The following is a 20500-nucleotide window of genomic DNA, read 5'->3' as shown; positions in this document are numbered from 1 at the left end:
GGAGCTGGTTATACACCACAACCCTCAGGTCTCAGCCTTCTTGTGCTACAGGTGTCTACCTTCCTTCCTTTCTTCTTTTTCATTTTTTAATATTTAGATATGAGCAGTTGTAGCAATAGCCCGGGAGGGAAATCAGTATAAATTACACTAATCTTTACATCATGAAAATAAGTTTTAGAGAGGGTTGATGTAACCTTTGCATTAGATTCTCAGCACTTGTTTTATTTAGGTCATATGTGCTTGAAATGGATAAAATTAATTAAAACAGCTATAGACAATGCATGAAACTATTCTTGCATTATTCTTATTAGCCTAAGTGTTTTCTGGGAAAGTAGGAAACAAGAATATAGGAAGAGGCTTCAAGTAGGAAACCAAGGATTTATTCCAGTACAAGTGACTGAACTGTATAAAGACAAACACAGAAATGACAATGCTTATGCAGACATCAAGGTGGAACAGGCTACTCATATTCTTACCGAACTGGAGGTTTTATGTTATGACAATGGGATGGTTGTGAATTCAGGGAAACAGGATGAGATGAAGGAATCTTGTATTCATCATCATCTTCCTCTAATGGGTCTCTTGTTTTCTCTGAAAGGGAGTTTGCTAATGGACCAGTACACCTACCAAAGAGAAAAAAAATATGACCTAGTTTAAGCATGATAAATATTCAGACAGAAAGTCTGATGTGACACATTCAAATAAAAAAAGCTATTTGATCAGATTCATTTTTCACTTACAGGGTAACTGATATGTTCATATACTAAATACAAATGGAAATACTTTGTAATCTTTTGTTAAGATTTTCTTGATGAGACAAAGATTTTTAAATATTTATAATTTTAAATTGCAGTAATGGATAAAAATCTAGTTTAAAATCAATAAAACAGCTCTCCTATGAAATAACAATTCATAAGTTGTTCTTTTCTTCCCCTGAACAATTAACAACTAAAAATGAATTGAATAATTAAAGGGAAGTGAATTTGTCAAGTCTTTTGAGTACATTATTACATGGCCAATATGCCTGTCTAAATAAAAGAGAATGAAAATGATTACAACAATTACCTACATCAAAAGAAGCTTAGAAACATTTTACAAAATAAACTGAAACAAGCAAACAAAAAATGATTGGATTTCACAGCTCTTGCTGTGAATTAATCTAATCCTTGTTGGTGCCAACGAGAAATGCTGAAGGAGACATGCACAAATCCCACCTGAAGGTATAACAAAAGAGTCTGGTAGGCCAAGAGAAATACGTACGGATCAAATAATTTTGTTAACACAAATCTACTAAAGAACATACAAACAACAAAAATCTTGTGTGATTGTTGTTCTTAATGTACTATGCTATTTCTCTTCTCTTTGTTGCCCTTTGGTTAATCTCATATTGTTACAGTATCTGACTTTGTTTCCTAGCATATTGTATATACCTTTATTTGTTTATTTGAAATAGAAAAGGGAAGGGGGGGAACAAGATGATTGGGAAAAGGTGGGGGAGGGAAATGGGGACAAAAATACAAGAAGGGGTATCGATTTTTGAGAAGTACTGCACCTACTATCTGTTGAATATACAAGAAAAAACCAAAAAACAAAAAACAAAGAGGCTGCAATTCATAACACCCACTGTAGAGGGAGCAAGTAACCTTTGGTATAAAAAAGCCCTGATGCCGAAAGTAACTTTTTCTTCTTATTACAAGTTCAGTATCACGTGAAATATTTGGAACTAGATGTGTTACTGATTTTAATTTTTTTTAAGATGGAATACTTGCACAGATTTTACCAGTTGAGTATCCCTAATGTAACAAGAAGATAGCTTATGATTTTGGAGCATTTTGGACTTTCAGATCGGTGATGTTCAAACAGTAGTTGGAAAGAAACCAACTTCAGGAATTGTTCTTTATACCCATTACATGGAAACACTAAAGGTCTCCATGTTTCAGCCACATATACACGTTTGTAGGAAGTACACAAATCAAAGAAAATTCTCTCCTAGAATTTTCCAAGTTTATTTTTGTCTCTCTTTGAAGCAATTTCCAATACTAGTTTCTGTATTATTGTTTACCAGATCTATCTTAGAATTCAAATGACTGAAGAGATGAAGCACCAAAAAACAGATGAATTTTCTGTGCAGCACTAAGGGGTATATCTCAAATGGTTTACTTTCCTTAGTAACTTACATTTCCAGCTAAAGGATGACACACACATTGTTCCAGGGTATTTGTATTCCTGGTGTAAAGCACAACTGCAGCGGGTGGATTTTCTTTATACTCCATTAGCTTTAACCCTTACTGTGTACATGTCAAACATACACTACCACTATCAAGTTGTTTTCTTTCTTGATCTGCACAAATGTAGTACTTGTGATCCAACAAATTTCTCAAAAAAAAATCTACCTTTACTCTGAATATAAAAAACTATGAAAACTCTTTGCGCTTAATATTTTCTACTATAGGTATTAGCTTTTGTTTATTCATTGATACATTTCTCTAAACTGTATTTTACTCTATTTCTGTCTTGAGCTGCAAAATGTTTAAGGGGTAAGACCTCTAGTCCACTAAGGCTTCACACAGTATGAATCCAAGTTATTGAATACTTATAAGTTTTTAAGCAAAAGTAATGAGTGTTTATTAGAGAAATCAACTACACTAAAAGGGAAAAATGTGAATCATTGGTAGAAATCTGCACTAATTCAGAGAAACATTTTAAATGTGATACATTTAAGCTCTGCAATTCTAACCCTAGAAAGAAACAATCATAACAACAGAAATCACAGGGTAGAAAATAAAGCAAAATGTAACTATATTTGAAATGATTATTACACACTTGAATTTCCTCAAATACAATAAATTTGATAATATTTGCATTAATTTTAAAGGTTCTTTCATGGTACTAAGAAAAGACAGTACATTATAACATTATGTATTAAAATATGCTTTAGTAGGGAGAAATTTTACTCAGTAGCTTTCAAACTAGAGAAAGGATTTGAAGTCATGTACCTTAAGACTTAGACTTCTGTTCATCTAAAGTAAAAGCCACTGCTTATTGCTTACTTTCCATCTTAACAATCACCCATGGCTGATAAGGTGTATTATAATTACTTGTGTGCATTCTGTTCTCCATAACTAGAGCACAAAGAATTTTACCTTGTTCTTGTGAATTCTAATCAGTACGGCAATGAAAAGAAAATGTGATTGTTAGGCAAAATTTGGGTTCTCTATTCAACAAACCTTAATTACCTGTACCTAGGTACTGAAAACTGCAAAATAATCCACAACTCCACCTTCATCATTATGAGCTAGGCAATGCTGATTGGTTCATAGGTACTTGAACACATACGGCTACTATTGTGAAAGTACAAAAGGCCCATTTCCAGATGCCATGCACAAGAAAAAGAGCCTAAAGAAATAATGTACAGTACCGTAGATAACAAATAAGATAAAAAGATAAATATACCATTAAAATCTATGTTGAAAGGAGTGTCTGATCAAGTTGCACTGTATTCAGAAACTGCTTTCTTAAATGGCGACTCCTTTGTACACTACTTAAAGATAATAACTTTACAGCATTTACACTCGAAAATGAATCTGTTTTTTAGCATTCCTTGTCAAAATATTTGTGTAGCAAGTAACTGCAAAGACTTGAGAGATAAAGTAAAACTGTATGGCTGATCTTAGGTGCTCTTACAAACTGAAGCAGTAGGAGAATGTCTATAAAATACACTTTACCACAATTTAGCTCTTATTTACCTGACTCGCAGAAGTAGCGGGTCAATATCAAGTACTAACAAAGCAACCTGCAATCCTTATTCACAGTTAGCAATAATGTGAATTTAATGAACAAAATCTGAAGATTAATATCTAATGATCATGAATTCATTTACTTCATTCTCTGAAGTAACAGAGGTAACTATGCTTTTTATTACATACTCATACATTTAGAGTTTATCTGTAGCTAGTTTTCAACTGATTTACAGCCCGCCATACAGAAGAGGTGCATTTGCTTCTAATTCTGATGTCTGCTAATTACCGGATTTTTCCAAGAAAAGTTACCTCTGGAGAATTGTCTATTCTGGGTTCCCCACTGTCTCCCGAGTGCTGTGAAATTTCACACTCATGCTTTTTCTTAGACACTATCTTATCTACTCATGTCCATCCTAGAAACTCCGGATGCTGCCACCCCTGTATGAACATTCTTGACTTACATGATCCACATATATATATATATGCATATATATGTGTGTATATATATAGAGAGAGAGAGTGTGAGTGTGCATTTCACAGTTTCTTAAGAAACATTCTCTAATGATTGCATGTTTGCTTATATTATTTTCTAAATTACACTTTTTAGATTCATTCCTTGGGGACTGAGATTGATCTTCCTCTTCTTTTCAGATAAATGGTATGAATTCAGTGTCCTGTAGAAGGAGGAATGAAGAAGGGCTAAGATTTTCAAAAATAAATGAAAACCTTTCTCTGGTTGACGTGTATTTGGTAGTAGAATGCTTGCTTAGTTTATAAAAGGCCTTATATTGTGCTCCCAGGAGATAATGATTAATGATGATGATGATAAGAGCTCTAGCAAATTAAAGTCAAATCAAGCAAGCAATCAAGAATTCCCCATGAAAGAATTAGACAATACAGATATATCCTCAAACTGTGTAATTTTTTCTTAAAGCCAGCTAAGATTATAATACATACAGAAAATAAACTGTGCAGAAAATAAACTGTAGGAAGAATAAACATCAGCTTTAACTATTAAACAGAAGTCATAGCAGTTTCTACAATACATAGACCCAGAGTCATGGACCGTTAGGATGACATTTCTGAAAAGGCAAAGCACAGAAGGGAACCATAATAAAACTCACCAAGTAAGAGAGGATTATAGCCACAAATATAGGGCAAGTGTTGCAAAATATGCAGTTGGGTAAAATTCTGTAGAATCTTACTGCTAGGCAAGATGGTTGATTGAAAATAGCTAATTAGGGCTGGAATTGTGGCTTAATGGTAGTATGCTTGCCTAGTATGCATGAAGCCTTGGATTTGATTCCTCAGTACCACATAAACAGAAAACCCTGGAAGTGATACTATGGCTCAAGTGGTAGAGTGCTAGTCTCAAGCAAAATCAGCATGGGGACAGTGCCCATGCCTTGAGTTCAAGCCCGAAAACTGGGGGGGGGGGGTGCGGGCTAATTAATGGAAAGAGAGGAAGCAATGATGGCTTTGGAGTACAAAGGAGACCTGAAGAAATCAGAATGAAAACTGAATTAAATCAGATGCATTGAATAAAATTATTGTGAAGAATTTGTCGTGTGCAGCCTGGTTCATGGGAAGAGCAAGAAAGTGAAACACAGTTATTGGGAATTAACTTGATTAAATGTGGATACACACTACTTAACTGTCTAGAGTGCCCAAGTACCCCACAAAATCCCCTGGTACAAAATCTGAGATCATTTAAGATAACCAGAGCAAAGGCTTCTACGCAATGGAAAGATTAGGTGAATTGGAAAACAAAACAAAACAAACAAACTCGGAAAGAACAATGATAAATTGAGAAATGGATCTGAGAAACAGAGATATTGTAGGAACGAGTGACTAATTCAGATTCAAACTAGGAGTGGAGATGAAATGAGCAGGAGAGGTTAAGTTGGAGAGGAGAGAACATTCATTGTAATGTTCTCATAGTGCCCCTTTCTCAGAAGCACAAAACATGAAGCTTTATCGTCTATCACTCTAGAAGAAATCTCAAGTTCAATAAGTCTCAAATCTGTTATTACTAACCAAGAATCAGAAAAGAACCCTGGTACTTGAGTACCAGATTTGTTGAGCTGTGTTTGTCTTTATTCCTCTATGTCCACACTTTAGTTTCGGTATGGAGAAACACAAAACCATTCTCTCTCATATCACTGCGCATGAAGGAATGATTCTGTTAGACAGAAATGTGGAAGACTCACTTTATGCTAGGGAGAAGGGCAGTAAGTGGAGGAGGAGGAGAGAGCCGAGGAGGAATGTCATACTCTTCACTTCCAAGGTGACCATTGGAAAAGACCTGAAAGTAAACAAAATGGTTAGTTTCTGGGACTTAACTCTTGAAACACCTTAAAACAATAGTTGCATTGAAATTTAGGAGAGATGGTATCATTTCTGTTTATTCAAATTAGCTCAATATGACAAAATCCAATTAGAAGTCAGGGGCACTTAATGGTGTTTAATCATTGTCCCCCAAAATGATGCAATGAAATTCCTACATATCATTGAGAGGTAATGTTATTATTTAAAGAAATCAGATAAAGGAAGACAAATAAACTAGCAGTACAATGTCCCAAATGCAATTGTTTTCTTTTTATCCTTTTTTTTTAAATAACAGGAACTGTATAAAGAAAAATATGATACTGGTACAATTCTTATTTCATCTTCTACTCAAATAAAATTGTTCTAAAGAATATCTCTTTAGGGTGAAAAGAATCTTTAAAAAAATCTGAGATAAAACAATGAGAAAAGCCTTTCTTTTTTCGAGGTCAATACTTTAGTGCCAAAGATAAATAAACTCTTGTTCTGGATTTTAAAGTGTGGGAAAATGTAAGCATTAATATTTTCAGTTTCCAAGTATCACAAGTCACCTCTGTGAACTTGCTACTAAAGGTATTGCAGAGAGCCAGAATTTAATTCCTGAGAATGAGACAATCCTGATTTTTCAACCACACTACAGAAACTGTTGGAAAACCAGTATTTCATTTCATCTACAAACGTGGAGAGCAATATAAAAAGGTAAACTTTGTAAAGATAGAGTCACAAAGCATATTTTAAGTTGAGAGTAAAATCCATAGATGTTTTTACCATGGATCTCATTAATAAACTCTTAATTCATAAGCCAAAATGATGTAATTTAACTTACAATTTGAATAGTCCTGGGTAATTACATCACACACCTAACATTAACATTTATTTCTCACATCTATTTCTGAAGCTTTAGAATGCAAACCTAAAACAGTGATATCATTACCTCCTAACTAAAATTATAAAAGAAACAAGCTTAAAGAACACATCTGAAATATACCAATGTACCAGTGTTTACCTTTCCAAGCTAAGAAGATTTACTATAAAAACTAGGCCCCAGTTTTCAGCTCCAATTTCTCCGCTTCTCAAGTTTCCCCTTATCAGATTCAGTATACTTTGGCTACATCATGATAAAATGTATCTTTAAATGAGAGGATTTTATCATAGGCTTTTAACCATAGGCATTTAACAGAATATGGCGGTTTTTGAACTTTGCTAGAGTAGATATTTCTTAAGAGACAGAAATTATTTAAAGTTCAATGAACTCCTCTGAAATGAAAAAAATGCCTTTTAACTCACAAGTGCATACATCAAACCACAGATGCTCATTATAGAAATGAACAGTGGAAGTCATTTAATGTTGAAGTTCTTTATAAAATTTGCAGCTTCTAGAGCAAATACAATTCTAAGGTTTCCAAAATCAAAATTCCTTTAACAATTGTCAGAAAGACATTTAAAATTCATTATAGAAAATAAAACAAAGTCTCACAGACTTTTCTGCCCAGGCTGACTTCAAACCATGATCCTCAGATCTCATCCTCCTGAGTAGCTAGTATTATAGACACCAACCACCTGACTTATACACACATATTTTAATGGCAAAAAATGTTTATTTGCAGTAATTTGTTCTTTGAGGACGGAATATCTACAGTATGTAGGCACTTAAAATTTCAGTAGCAATCGGATAAAAGGCAAATATGGAATGTACTTTGTTGCACTGGCTCTAATTTAACATTAAACCAGCCATATTTATAAGCAAAATATTAAGAACACACCTGATTATTTGTATAAAATTATAGGGCTACTGAACAATAGAGCTGAGAATCAAATCCACTAAATGAATCCAATCTCTATCCTCAAATATATATATATATTCATGAATAGAAATATCAGTGCATTAAAGTATCTATTTATATTGAAAATAACTTTAGGTAGCAATTAGAAAAATGAGAGAATATATGTCTTCATTGTTTGAACTACAATTTTATGTGTTACTATTAAGCTTCATAAAAATAAGTTAAATACCAATCAAGGCTATCATTGATAGAACCACAAAGTATAGATAAGGTTACTCATGCTCTGGAGTGCAATAACCTAAGGAAATTACATCATTTCTTACTAATTTTATGAAGCTGTCAATTAATATGCATTACAGTGCAAACAACACTTCTCTAATGGCTTTAGACATACTAATATTGATGTATACTACATAAATAATCCTGTCCCTGAATAGTCTTAGCGAACTGCCATCTGAAGATATTTTGCTTATGTTCTATGTAATTACGTTTTGTGGAGTTGAATTCACAACACTGAGCGTCTTTCAGAACATAATCTCTTAAAAAATCATTATTTGGCGCATTTCTAGGAATTACCTACCATAGAGGTTCATGAATACTGACTGAACACTGATTTAAATGACCTCCACTGATGGAAGCAGAGCCAATGAAATGACCTTCCTTTGGTAAAGTTAAAAGGAACTTATTAAGGCTGGGAGTTTGGCCTAATGGTAGAGTGCTTGCCTAGCATGCACGAAGACCTGGGTTCGATTCCTCGGTACCACATACATAGAAAAAGCTGGAAGTGGTGCTGTGGCTCAAGTAGTAGAGCCTTGAGGAAAGCACAAGGATAGTGCTCAGGCCCTCAGTTCAAGACCCACAACTAGCAAAAAAAAAAAAAAAAAAAGAAAGAAACATTAGTTTACTGAAATAGATTAGTAAATATGCCCAATTATTAGTGCAAGCTCTTTGAAATATATATAGAATATATACAGAATATCTAGAACTCCTTACAATATTCTTTATAGGTTTTCTAATTAATAGACTGTTGACAATATAACATATGTAACATATCATAAAAGATATAAAACATATATAAACAATAAAGTATCTATCTACATGGGCATGCAATAATCCATATTTCTGTTCCTCTAGACTCTGGTTATATTTCTGGATGGTGGTTGGTTGTTGGAAGAGGAAGTTTAACATTATTTCATTATAAATTCAACATTTTCATCTTACATTTTTTACCAGATTAACAACTACTTTGTCTGCCACTAATGGAGGACGTGCAATTCTGAGTTTAAAATACTTTGTGTTTCTTAGAAAATCTAATACCATGCCTACAAATGTTAGAAAACAAGAATTCCTCAAATGTATGGACTGCTAGAATAAAATGAAGCAGTTCTCCCTCAAGTCACACCAAATTCAATAGAGGAATCCTCCTCTGCCTGGAGCACCCTGTCTCCAGACATATTATAATTGCAATGGAAGCAAATACGAGCAATTTGCATGTCTCTAAATAATGGATCTTATCACTTCTCTCATAAAAGCTCTTTTCTTGGCTATAAAATTGAGTTAACATCCTATAGAACTCAAGGTATGTCATAATTTGTTTCAACATTGCCACAGCTTTTTTGTGTCTGTCTCTGTCTGTCTCTGTCTGTCTGTCTGTCTGCCTGTGTCCAGACTTGACTTTGCAACACTATACATATCTTGGCACCTGTTTGCTATTTCTTAATGACATATTTCCAAACACAATAAATCATAGAAACCCATTTAAATGACATATGGCCAGTGACCCTCTTGCAGTGACATTCATCCCTACCTTGCCGTTCAAATTTCATTCTTCTTTCTGAGTATTCTACACATATGCTTTTCATTGCCTTACCTCTTCGTCCCAGATCTATCATCCTCACTAGACCCTGCCCCATTCATCTTCTAAATACTTACATAGCTGAATTCGCTGGAAGGGATGAGAAAGCAATACTGGAAGTCACATTTAGGGAAGTAGTACAATCTGGGTTGCATAATTTACTATAAAATATCTTAGAGCTATAATTTGTATATGCCTTTACACACCCTATTATTCTAATTTAGCATAGGGAATCTTTTTCTTATGACCCTTATTTCTAAAGACAAAAGGGTTAAAAAAAGATAAAACATTTGGATTCAGTGGCACATATGCCTGCCATCCTAGTTATGTGTAGAATGAAAGGACCCCAGTGCCAGACAAGGCACTGGCAAGGCTTTTTTTCTCAAAACTCAATCTCAACAGAAGAATCTGTATGTAAAAGTAAACACCTGTCATTTGCAATAGAGCCAAACCTTGATAAATAAGGCCATATAGTATGACGCTAAATGAAAGGATCTCTAGGATATAGAAACATAAGCCATATAATGAATGATTGTTGTTCTTAAGGTACTATGTTATCTCTCATCTCTTTTGCTGTCCCTTGGTTATCTCATATTGTTACAGTATCTCACTTTGTTACCTGATATATCGGATATATTTGTATTTGGTTATTTGAAATTGAATAGGGAAAGGGGGGAAACAATATGAAGGGTGGGGGGGAATGGGGACCAAGACATATGAAAGGGTATCAATGTATGTGAATTAATGCACCTTCTATCTGGCAAATATCATGTAACCCTTCTATTAATTACAATAAAAATATATGAATAAAAGTAAACACCTGTCATCTCATCAACAGTGGCACATATAAAATAGGAGAATCACTGTCCAAGGATGAGCCTAAGTAAAAAGTGAAACCTCATAGCAAAATAATCAGTGCAGAAAAAGGACATGATACTCTAAATGACACTAAATTGGCCCTGAGTTTCCCCATATTAAAAACAATAATAAAACATCTGGGGCTCTTAATTAGGGAGAAAACTATCTCTGTGAGAATTTCATCACAGTCAATTTTTTTAAAACTTTAATGAAACTCCAAATACAAATAAGTTGCCCATCTGGTAATTATAATTCTTTTTCTATACCACCCCAAACCGGCGCTATATTTTATGCTTCAGCCTAAGATCTTAAGCAAAACGAGTATACAGAGGAGTTGAGTTTTGAAAGACAGTCCTAGAAATTTATAGATAAGTTTAAGGTCACTCATATAAACGTGTGCCTCTTTATCAAAATACAAAAAGCCACAATCTCAAAAGTCAGGGTCATGTGACACAGTTATCTAACGGCTATTTTCGGAAGATTGTTGTACACAGGGTTTTCTTTTAGACAATGTAACCATAAGTAACATGACTAAAGATATTTTTTTATCACAAAAGATCCATAGTTGATCTCAACGTTAATATCTAGAAGTAAGCTGATACACTGCAAGTTTTTATCAATATTTTGAAACATTTTGGTGAGTTTCATTTCATATAAGTAAAACAAACCAATCACAAGAATAACCAAAGCATTTTGTTAGTAATAAGGTTTGTGTGGCTAAAATTGAGTATTTCAGACAAAAATATTATTTTCAAATAAAGATACCTAGAACTCTTGTTGTGAACCTTATTAGTGTTAAAGTACTCTCCTTACCTTTTTCCTGTGTGTGTGTGTGTGTGTGTGTGTGTGTGTGTGTGTGTGTGTGTGTGTATGTGGGGGGGGGTGTATGTGTGTGTGGCTTTAAGATCTGAACTACAGTCCTTTCTTGCTAGATAGTTCTACCATTTGAGCTACCACACCATCTGCCCTTTTCTTTTAGTCCTTTTTTTCTTTTTTTTTGGCCAGTCATGGGGCTTGAACTCAGGGCCTAAGCACTGCCCTTGGACGTTTCTCAAGGCTAGCGATCTACCACTTGAGCCACAACACCACTTCCATTTTTTGCTATGTATGTGGTACCAAGGAATTGAACACGGGTCTTTGTGCATGCTAGGCAAGGACTCTACCACTAGGCCAAACTCCTGGCCTCTTTTAGTTATTTTTTTGGATAGAGTGTTACATTTTTTTCCTCAGGGTCTGACTCAAACCATTATACCATATAGCTCAGATTTACAGGCATACACTACAAAGCAGGCTTGTTGGTCAAGATAGGGTCTTTGTAACATTTCACCAAGGCTAGCATTGAACCATGGTCTTTACAACCTCTATCTCCCATGTAACTGGGATAACAGGCATACACTAGCACATCTACGTCTTAAGCTAGTTTTTGTTTATGCTGAGTGACAGGGAATTTAAATGAGACCAAGTGCATGTCATGGATAATTCTTATACCAAATGACTATTTTTTTTCTTCTTCAGATCTCTACAATTAACAAATGGAGAAATTCTGATTTAAATCATTCTTGCTTTTCACACCTTTTACATAGTAGGTAGGCTAATGGGTCTCTCAGACACTGAGAACTGGCCCAGTCACAGCATGCAGACACAGAATGGCAGCCTCACCCGATTTCCAGAGTGGCATTTCAAATGTGTATTTCAGCTTTTCTCTAAAGTTTTAGAACTGACCTAAATTTTATTTTCTTTAAAATGGAAAGCTATCTATAATGAACTACTATTTTTATGAAAACAACTGAATCGCAAATATGAATAATGTTAGTTTAGTACTTGCCCAAGACATTGTATTTGCTTATATTTGTAGAAATGAATGAGCTATATGAAATTAATGTATCAGCTTCCAGATATCTAAATCTCTACAAGCTTTGTTCCTATGAAAACACACACACACACACACACACACACACACACACACACACACACACACACACACATTATACCATAGGGATGCAATGGAAAATTCCACTGCTATCATTTCATTAAAAGTTTTCTGAAAAACAAAAAAACAACCAATATATCCTTGTAATCTTCTTTTTTAGATTTCCTTACACAAATGATGTGGTTAACCTTAACTCATTTCACAAGAGAAAAAGAGTTCCATTTTAAAGGAAAAAAATGATGTTATTCCTTTAAGTGAAGGCTAAATCTGACACTGGCAAGATGCTTACAAATCTGTTTATGTACTTGTGTTCCATGTACTTTTTCTTCTTCCACCTGCCTGTTTCTTACCACTATTCAATAACCCCCGCAGGCCTCCACACTTTATCCTATCATTGGTGTAAGTACTTAATAACAGCAACCAAGTTACTGAATACTTGGTAAGCACACATGAGGAGCCAGGGTAGATAAGAGTTGGGTTTAAAAAAAGAGCATTTTAAAAGTATGTGTCTACTATTCTATGTCTATCAGTTATATTTTGTCTTATTCTTGAATTCCAGACATTTGTGAATACAGGTAGTTAGAAGTTAACTATGTCTCCAGATACAAGGTAATATTTGCATTACATTTTGTAGAGTAGGGAGAATACTGGAGTTGAAGGCTGGTGAAGATGAAAAGTTGCTCATATCCACAAGACTAATGAGTGAGAGCAGGAAATGAAAAATGGGTCTGATTGCAAAGTCTGGTAAACGAACATGAACCAGAATCACAGAACTACAGGCTCCTAAATAAACCCAGTTGTGTTTGATACTTCAAGTCATCTTCCAAAGTCTCACAACAATAAAATCAGAGGCTCTGTGGCCTAATAAAAGCGGAACCATTTTTCACTCATAAAAATAATCAAAGAGCAAAATAGAGCAAAACCTTGATACAAAAGGCCATATAGTAGGACACTAAATGAAAGGATCTCTAGGATATAGAAACATAAGCCATATAATGAATGATTGTTGCCCTTACGGTACTATGTTATCTCTCATCTCTTTTGCTGTCCCTTGGTTATCTCATATTGTTACAGTATCTCACTTTGCTACCTGATATATCGGATATATTTGTATTTGGTTATTTGAAATTGGATAGGGAAGGGGGGAAACAATATGAGGGGTGGGGGTGGGGAGGAGGGAAATGGGGACCAAGACATGTGAAAGGGTATCGAAGTATGCACCTTCTATCTGGCAAATATCATGTAACCCTTCTATTAATTACAATAAAAATATATATAAAAAATAATCAAAGAGGAGACAGGATCTGTTTTATAGTAGTTAATGCATTAACTCCACATAAATCTTTCTTTACAAGCAACCTGAAGTCAAATAAGCAGGCTGATTTAGGTGAAATACCATTTCTAGTTGTAACATGAAATGAGCTTTCAGGATATAAGTATTATAATACTAATAGACACACCTTATGAGATTTGACCCTAGGAAAATCTTTATTAATCACAATAAAAAATATTTAATAAAAAAAAGAAAAAAAATTAAGACTAAAATTCACTATTTGGTAAGAAATGCAGTTTCTTTCATTAAACAGTCTCTGGTACCAGTCTCTGGTACTCATGATGAGAACAGGGAAATATGTATGAAGAAACTTTCATAACCATAACTTAATTCACCATAACATTTCACACAAATAATTAACAACATACAAATAGCCCTTCAGATCTTTCAAACATGGTCACTCCAATTTTTGAAACTTTATCATTCCATAAAACGATTAACAGTCAGTGCTTTCAAGGCTGAAAATCTGCCTTATGTTCTTACTGAAACACATTAAACCATAAAACAATTCTGAAAGAGGTTAAGGAATTTGCTGATTATTCTACTTTTAAGCATTTCTGAAGTTTACTCAGAGAACAGCCTGCAGTGCAGTCCTGTAATATAACCAGTTTGCTCACATCAGAGCTTGTTCCAACACTGTCCACAAGACAGGTATAGTATGATCATGTAGGCACATTGTAGGGGACAGACAGGCTGCCCTGAGAATCACCTCTCCATTTTCAGAAACATTATAAAATTTAATTTTTGACATGCATGGTACTACATTTATAGTTTTCAATGACTTCAAAGGAAACCTTAGAAATGCTGATAAGAGTTTCAGCACCAAAATGACTCACTGAGAAAGAGTTTACAGGAAACTGCTAAGACTCCTTTCCTTTGCTTGGATTGCTTCACTTGAGCATAAATTTTTTCTTCTATTCTGGCTATTCTAAGATATCACTGGTTTGTTTTTTTTTTCTAATATTGTTCAGGCTGATTGTACTGTTACACAGAGTTTAATTATCATCATGCCTGATCACACACACACATTGAGTACATGTGTATTCACTGTCCTTGTATATTTTATGAGATGAACTCCCTAACTCCAAAACATTTTTTTAAATGAATAAGTAGATACTCTAAAATAATTGTTTAAATCTAACAGAGATAGAGTTGTGGCCTGGTTCTACAGAGGGAGATGATGATAAAATGGCCTCAGGGTCAAAATCATTATGGAAGCAAATATGAAACCTATTGCAGTAAGGCTTTGCCAAGGGAATACCAAGGTTTCTAAAGACAAAGACTTGCTGCTCCATTTACTGTACATTTAAATTCTTTCCTGTGCATACGAATGGCAGCAGCGATTACAGGCAAGGGAGATTCTCTGTGTTTTATGCAGCAAAATATTTCTATGTAAGAGTGAACTAGGTTTCATGATTTTAAGCAGATGAGAATTTCACTTTCTCTGACTAGTTTCAGTGGACTTGTCCTACATAGTAACAATTCCAATGACTTATTCATGGCATATTTAATTATGCAACTTTTTTTTTTATCTTTGTTAGAACTAGGAGCATTAAGAAAAAGTGTTGCCAAGTGCTGGTGGCTCATACCTGTAATCCTAGCTACTCTGAAGGCTGAGATCTGAGGATTGCCGTTCAAAGCCAGTCTGGCAAGAAAGTCCACAAGACGCTTATCTCCAGTTAACCACCAGAAAATTGGAAGTGGTGCTGTGGATCATAGTGGCAGAGCACAAGCCTTGAGCTGAAGAACTCAGGGACAGTGCTCAGGCCAGAATTCAAGTACCATGACCAACAAACAAATAAAAGAAAGAAAAGAAAAGAAAGGAGAAGAAAAGGAAAGAAAAGGTGAGGATTCTAATGCCAGCAAGTTATTAGTGGGGAAAAATTGAAAGGTAAATGAAGATGGGTGCAGTAAATCCCTAGCAACATGTGGTGTCAAATATTAAAAATTAAATCATTACTAGAATGTCCGTACTGATTTTGTTAGATTTTATTGAGCTTCTGCTTATATATAACCTGAAGATAATTAAAGACCTTCAGAAAAATGGCACATTAGGCAGTTAAAAAAAATGTAAAAATAGAAACACTGCTCATTGTTTTATGCTGAATACACCGCCTAGTAGAACCGTTATAACATTAAAGAGCAGCTCATTCAGTTTCTCTTTGCATAGGTCTTACCTTGGCTCCTTCCGAAGGCAAATCATGGCGTCTGTGTTTCCGCATAAGTACTGGGTCAGAGCCCACTCTACTGTGCCTTCCATTTGTGTTTGAACTCGCTGTGATTCCAGGCTTAGGAGAACCATCCCCCAGGATTCTACAGCTTACCAATGGATTAGTCCCAAACACATCCCGAGGGCACCAGGCTTCAAGAGGCATTGGCTGGTCCCTGGAAGGTACACTTTCCACATGATGGAAGTGTCGACTCAGTCTATTGTCTGGTGGAATGGGGGGAGGTCGTTCAGGTGGAGGGGGAGGAGGATCTCTTAAGGGAGGAGGAGGTGCAGGGAGTGGCTTGTCTTGCTTCCTCACCATGCAGGGCGAAGACTAGAGAGACACAAAAGTGGACGGGAAAAAGACACAACTGAAAGCTGTACCATATACTGAAATGATTTTCCAGACATCTATATTATTTTCTAAGTCATAGTGGTGTATTATTAGATTTCCATGTGGGATTTTAATAAATTTATTCTTATCACCAAAGAAATATTTAATGAACAGCTTACAAAAATATATTTCATTAGGATTTTTAAAAAAATGTTAAATAGTTGTACAAAGGAGTTGCCAATTAACAAAACAATTTATGAATACAATGCACCCTGACCATATCATTCCTTTCATTAAGATTTCTTTGAAAACATGAGTAAACAAAAACAAATATGCAACCGGCCCCAGTGGCTCAAGACTGTAATTCTAGGTACTCAGGAGGCTGAGTTATGAGGATCAAGGCTCAAAGCCAGCCTGTGCAATACAAACCCAAAAGACTCTTATCTCCAATTAATCACTAGGAAAGGGGAAGTGGGGCTGTGGCTCAAGGGCAGGCTGAGTGCCCAGGCCAGAGTCCAAACCCCAGGACCCTCCCCCCAGTAAAAAATATTTGCTATAGAAATTATACAGCAAGAAATTGAAGACCAAAGTTACAAAATATTGATGATATTACAATATAAAAAAGGAGTGCATTCACATATTTCTATGTTTAGGAAAGAAGAAATCCATTAAGGTTAGCAGTGTTTTACAGTTTTTCTACAAAAAGTACATTGTTAATATTTATGGAAGACAAAAATCTTTGTTTTTTATAAACTGTCATCTTTGCCACTTAAATATAGTGAAACTACAAGGCAAATTTGCTTTGGTTATTTATTAGTTATTATTAAACAGTAAAAAATATCTACCAGGTAATAGTACCAAATTATTTGCTGAACTTGAGTTTAATGGATTTTTCTAAAAACAATCAGTATAGTTTTTATGAGAAATATGTAGGAATACTTTCTTGAATTGAATGTGCAGTCATCATAGCTCTTCATTTTTATTTATATGAGAAATTAGAGAAATAGAAGAATTGCTTGTGTATTTAATGTATTCTAAGTCATATCCGAGTAAGTTTTTCATGAGCTTAAACCAAGTTAAGGGAAAAGGCTGGCACTTCTAAAATATATTGCTGATTTTCGATTGTAAAGTATATTATCAAGTGGAATTAATTTTTAAAATATGATGTTATGTAAAGTACAATAGGGCCTAATAAATTTAGAGGAAAACAAAATGAAAATAAACTGTAGGTTTAAATTTACAGTTAGTTATATCTTTAATATTAAACAGTAATATAATTACACTGCAAATCTTGTAATTCACTGTAATTAATTCCTACAGGTATCAAAAGTACATATAATTCTCTCTCTCAGTCACCTTGAAACATGGGTGATAATTTATCATACCTTAAGCCCTTATGCAAATATATTCCCTTTGCATTTTTCTTGTCATGACATTATGAAAATGAGTATAAAATACCATTTGATAATAGCATGCAAATTCCATTAATACATATAATGACCTTTTAAATCCATTTTTAGAATTAGTCACTTATGCTACTATTTATTTTAGCAAATCAGGACCTATAGACATGCTCTCTCTGAATAGTTATACCACAGTTATAGTAATAAAACAAGGAGTTGGGTAGTGTCCTTATTGTCTACAGAATGAGAAACTCATCACAGTGGTTCATAAATAATTAAAACTACAAGAAATAGGGATTTTTAAAAGGATCTGATAGATCAACTGTTGTTGTTTAGAAATGCTATGTTTCTACTAGGACAGACATACCTTGGGTGAACCAGTTGGGCTGCTACAGGGAGAACGGACGATGCCTTTCTGAATTAGATCCAGGCGAGGAGGCACTGGAGGCAGGCTGAGATGGGGAACCTGGAGAGGATCTGTCTGGGGTTTTCTTCTCTGGGAGAGAGGGGAAGACCCTGGTGAGGTAACTGGTGAGTTCTGCCTGTCAGCGCACTAGAACAGAAAACCACAAAGATGCAAGTTAGAGGCCCATGGCTTTCAGTTCATGCCTCTCATTTCTTATGGGATTGTTTGCTTAAGGACTGTGATACTGTATAACTTTTAGATGTAAACTCTGAATAACAGATAAGAGAGTACATATTGACCCTGGAAGGGATAGTATTACAAAATAAAGAGAGAGGTTTCTGCTACACGAAAAACAACAACAGTGAAGGTTCAGTGTTAACAACTTACAATGTAGGCGTTTTTGAAGAAAATGATTTATTGGGGTAAGGTACATCATGCCTATAATCCTACCTACTAGTAGGGCTACGATTGGGGAAGACTGACATCTGGGCCTCAAGACTGACATGCTGAGGACGCAAACCCAGGGCTTTGTGCATACTAGGCAAGCACTCTACTGCTAAGTCACATTCCCAGTGCCAACAAGTTTGTTTTAACTGTAAATTTCCACCATATTAATTCTGTTTTGAGTTGTGTGTATTAATGTGTATAGTGTTTATAATGCGTATAGTGCTATTTAGCATGAAAGCCAGTTAATCAAATAGCCTGACCAGAATAAGCAGAGACAAAGGCCCAAGGAGTAAAGTTGTTAAAAGCCTATCACCACATATTTAACAATTACTACTAATAAGCAAGGATTTATTCTCTTTTAATCACGCTTCATTTTATTCACACCTCTAATAATGCCTTGATGTAAGTTTAATAAGATCTATTATCATGGAAATGGCAAAACATTTGGTAAGAAAGTGGTTAGGCTATTACAAAAACTGGACAAGAGAGAAATCTCTGAAATTACCAGTAAGAGGAGAGTTCTGACAATCTCAGAGATAATCAAAGTCAGCTTTATAATACTTCTGGAGGGATTTTTCCTTAATGAATTTTCATTTCTGAATGAGGCAGACACATGTACTGTAATGAGGAGGATGAAAATAACTAGTTAATGTTTTCCCAAACTTCATGGACATTAATGAATATGACTGATAAAATGTCTTTTATGAAATAAAACAAAATATCCTAAGTATATTTTTCCTTACTATCATTTATTTTTATTTGTTATTAATCTGTAAACTCAAAAGAATCAAAAGCACTTAAAATACCACATCCAGAAGGGTATTCAGAAGGTATATACCACACTAATGCTTATATACCAACCAAACATTCACATATATTTACAGCTTTATAAAAGGGAATCTCTTATATTATCTATTTTGGAATATGGTTACCACTGGTTTCTTTCAGCGCATAAACAAAACATAGTATAATACATGCGGTATAGATGGAATGAATCACTTCCTGTTTATCTATATGCTGTTCCCCAAAGCTTCAATCTATAAATACAAAGAAATTGTGAGCAAAAGAGAAAGACTGAAATCTCTTCTCATAGGAAAAAAATTCTACTGCAATTTTTTTTCTTATTAGAGATTACAGGTAATTTAGTACTTTCTAAGAACACAAATCATTTGATGTGATGTTCGTAAAATGAATATCTTTGTCTCATTAAGTTACAGAAATTTTCAAATATTGCAACTTAAAAATAATAAAGGAAAGTGAAGGGTTACAATGCTGGAATGGACAACTACTGAAAGGTACCAAAGGTAATTTAAATTTGATTTTGATTGACAATATTGTCAATAGGGTCTGCTCTGGAGAAATACAATGTCACCCATAGTAACAACCCCAAAGGCAGTTCTCTTTTGAAGTAACAATCATTCCTAATCACACAGAGGTATTGTTTCTCCTTGAACTACTACAAAGGGGCGGGGCTAGATTTCCTGGCCTGTGACTAGACACTAAAACCTTGAAATTTCTTTGAAGTTTCATATTTAATTGTAAACATTTTTTTCCTGATCCAAATACATAGGTGATTTTAATTTCAATTTGTTCCTCTTTGTTCATGGAATTCATCCCTAAGTTTTGTAGCAAAATCTAAGCTTTCAAAAATATGTTGTATTGTCTGGAATAGCTTCTTATGCCCTTTGGTTTCACTCAGCTGCATATATAATTTTGAAAAGTCAGGGAAGGGTGACATATAATTCAAAAGTATTTCCATAAAAATGGCTGAGAAACAAGAACTTTCTGTGAATTAAAGGAATAAATCTCAGTCACCGAAGAAGTGCCTTCATGTGAAACATTTTATTGCTCCCCAAATACCAGGTAAAGCTGGTCT

The 20500-nt window shown here is 34.6% G+C and overlaps 1 protein-coding gene across 7 annotated transcripts in view; it reads right to left on the bottom strand.

Annotated features, from left to right (window-relative positions):
- The window catches only part of Cblb (Cbl proto-oncogene B), a 174138-nt gene that overhangs the window by 15917 nt on the left and 137721 nt on the right, over positions 1-20500 (bottom strand). For 6 of the 7 annotated variants that reach the window (XM_090347014.1, XM_090347000.1, XM_090347034.1 and 3 more), the window contains exons 11-14: positions 18139-18324; positions 16003-16368; positions 5951-6045; positions 477-623 (exon numbers count right to left, since the gene is read on the bottom strand). In XM_090347014.1, coding sequence (XP_090203140.1) covers positions 477-623; positions 5951-6045; positions 16003-16368; positions 18139-18324 — 794 coding nt within the window. The remainder of the gene's footprint in view (positions 1-476; positions 624-5950; positions 6046-16002; positions 16369-18138; positions 18325-20500) is intronic. The other variant, XM_090347041.1, reaches the window with a different exon arrangement.

This window comes from Megascapheus bottae, chromosome 1 (genome assembly GCF_031878675.1).
Source record: "Megascapheus bottae isolate mThoBot1 chromosome 1, mThoBot2.hap1, whole genome shotgun sequence".
Taxonomy (NCBI): Eukaryota; Metazoa; Chordata; class Mammalia; order Rodentia; family Geomyidae; genus Megascapheus; species Megascapheus bottae.
Note: the sequence above shows the minus strand (reverse complement) of the source record. Positions and strands in the feature narration are given on the sequence as shown.